The following is a 1,875-nucleotide window of genomic DNA, read 5'->3' on the forward strand; positions in this document are numbered from 1 at the left end:
TAATGCATTGACTAACATAATTTTTTGAGAAAAACAAGAGCATTAATTAGGTGCTTTTGCAAACTACAAAAATATTCCACCACTCACCATCTTGGTTGGTGAGATTTTTGAATTAAGCCCTATAAACTAGAAAGGAGGGAGTACTACTGTGTACGTGCAATAACTGGCACTGTCGTATACATATCTTACGGTTAATGGGTCGTTCGACAGGAATAGCTGCGTGGTGAGCTCTAGGCTAGTCTTTTTTTCAGACGCATTAAACCTATCTCTCGGGACTTCTCGCACGCACCATCATGCCACCCACAAAAACTTGTACTCTGAGTTTAGTAGTACGTTATACAGGAAGAGAAGAGGTGCACGCACACACGCGTCTGTTTTTTCTCGAAAAGGAGGATGATGACCCCCGGTCTCTGCATCTGGGAGTCACACACGCATCTGTAGCTACGGATTGTAGTGTTCTCAACCATCCGATTGGCTCTATCATGGATGTACCTATATACTAAAACATGTCTAGATACATCTATATTTTGACAAATGGAAGGCATGTATTATGGAACGGAGGGAGTGCTTGTCATCAAAATGGATAAAAAGGGATTTATCTAGAACTAAAATACGTCTACATACATCTCCTTTTATCCATTTTGATGACAAGTAGTACTTCTTACCCAAAGGAACTTTATATCCAACACACACAAAATATCCGTTCGACTATTGGAAATTACTGATCTGATGTCGAAGTAATTGTTGCATCGCCACCAAAACCCACCATTTCTTAAGCTAAAGTAGACCAAGGTAATCCCTATATTAGCATATTACTAAGATAAACAAAAGGCACTGTAGAAACATTTAGGACGTGAGCTTGTCAATCTGAATGTGGAGGGACACAAGCTTAGCCCCGGCCAGCAGCTTGGGCGGAACTATCAAGAAGGTCAGCTCCTGCACGTTGATGTCGCTGGGATCCTTGCTGCTTGTCACCTCCATTTCCACCTTGACGGCGTCGGTCGTGCCTTTGGGCTCCCCCGGCGGGCCATTCGCCCACAGCTTGGCCACATAGTGCGGCAGTGGGGACGCCCCTGCTCTGATGCAGACGACCGACACGGTGATAGGCGCGTCGATGTTGAGCATGCTGCCGACCAAGAAAAATGTGCGGCGGTCCTCCTCCGCGAACAGCAAGAGCCATGGCTCCGACAGTGGCACTTGCATCTGGAGCACCTTGCCGTACTGGATCCTGTGCACAGGCATGGGATGCGCGGTGCTGATGTGGTGGTATAGCGCCGGCGGCGGGCCTTCGTAGCCGTAGACGGGCACGGGGCATTTGTAGGGCGCGAGCGGACACACGCTCCGGTGATCGGCGAGCTTGTGGTAAGTGACGTAGAGCCCATAGCCTTCGTGCGGGCACTCCACCCTCATCGACGAAAGGACGGAGTCCACCACCGTGTTCCGCACGTCGAAGCCACTGCCGTGCTCGCACTTCTGGCACTGCCGCTGGTTCCCGTGGCGCTCGACGTGGCAGTCCGCGCAGGCCAGATGCCCTCCCTTGCACTTCAGAAATCAATCGAACAACACATCAATCAAGAAACATGCACCTTGCTGAATCAGTCAAACGGACGAGGTGTATTCGAGCCTCATACACTGGAGGCGTCAAGGGCCGGAGGCACAAGGGGCAGTGGAGCACGGTGAGGTCCATCGAGACCTTAGAGAGCTCCATCGTCGAGTCCTGTTCGGTCTGCATGATCTCGCCCTCCTCGTGCACAACCATCTCTCGACTTGGGCCGGGGTATTACAAAGCTTTACCGTCACATATTTTATACTACTTCAAGGTGCATTAAATCAACACATTCAAGTATCAAAAGGAGAGTCACGGCATGCATGCAT

General features: G+C 49.9%; 1 protein-coding gene across 1 annotated transcript; it reads right to left on the reverse strand.

Moving 5' to 3' along the window:
- Window positions 1-846: 846 nt before the first annotated feature.
- On the reverse strand, window positions 847-1,708 carry LOC147958912 (E3 ubiquitin-protein ligase SINA-like 10). The gene is made up of 2 exons (XM_087532365.1): window positions 1,625-1,708; window positions 847-1,542 (listed from the first exon to the last, which is right to left on the reverse strand). Exons 1-2 carry the CDS (start codon window positions 1,706-1,708, stop codon window positions 847-849), a joined length of 780 nt encoding a protein of 259 aa, XP_087388491.1.
- Between the last annotated feature and the right edge of the window lie 167 nt (window positions 1,709-1,875).

The sequence above is a fragment of the Triticum urartu genome, chromosome 7A (genome assembly GCF_056163025.1).
Source record: "Triticum urartu cultivar PI428250 chromosome 7A, HENAU_Tu73, whole genome shotgun sequence".
In the NCBI taxonomy this organism is placed as follows: Eukaryota; Viridiplantae; Streptophyta; class Magnoliopsida; order Poales; family Poaceae; genus Triticum; species Triticum urartu.

What these genes read in the sequence shown, in the direction of transcription:
- LOC147958912 (XM_087532365.1), bottom strand. Translation starts at nt 1,708, where the DNA reads ATGGAGCTCTCTAAGGTCTCGATGGACCTCACCGTGCTCCACTGCCCC. An exon ending in TGACGCCTCCAGTGTATGAG is followed by an intron (nt 1,543 to 1,624) that starts GCTCGAATACAC and finishes TGATTTCTGAAG; the next exon opens with TGCAAGGGAGGGCATCTGGC.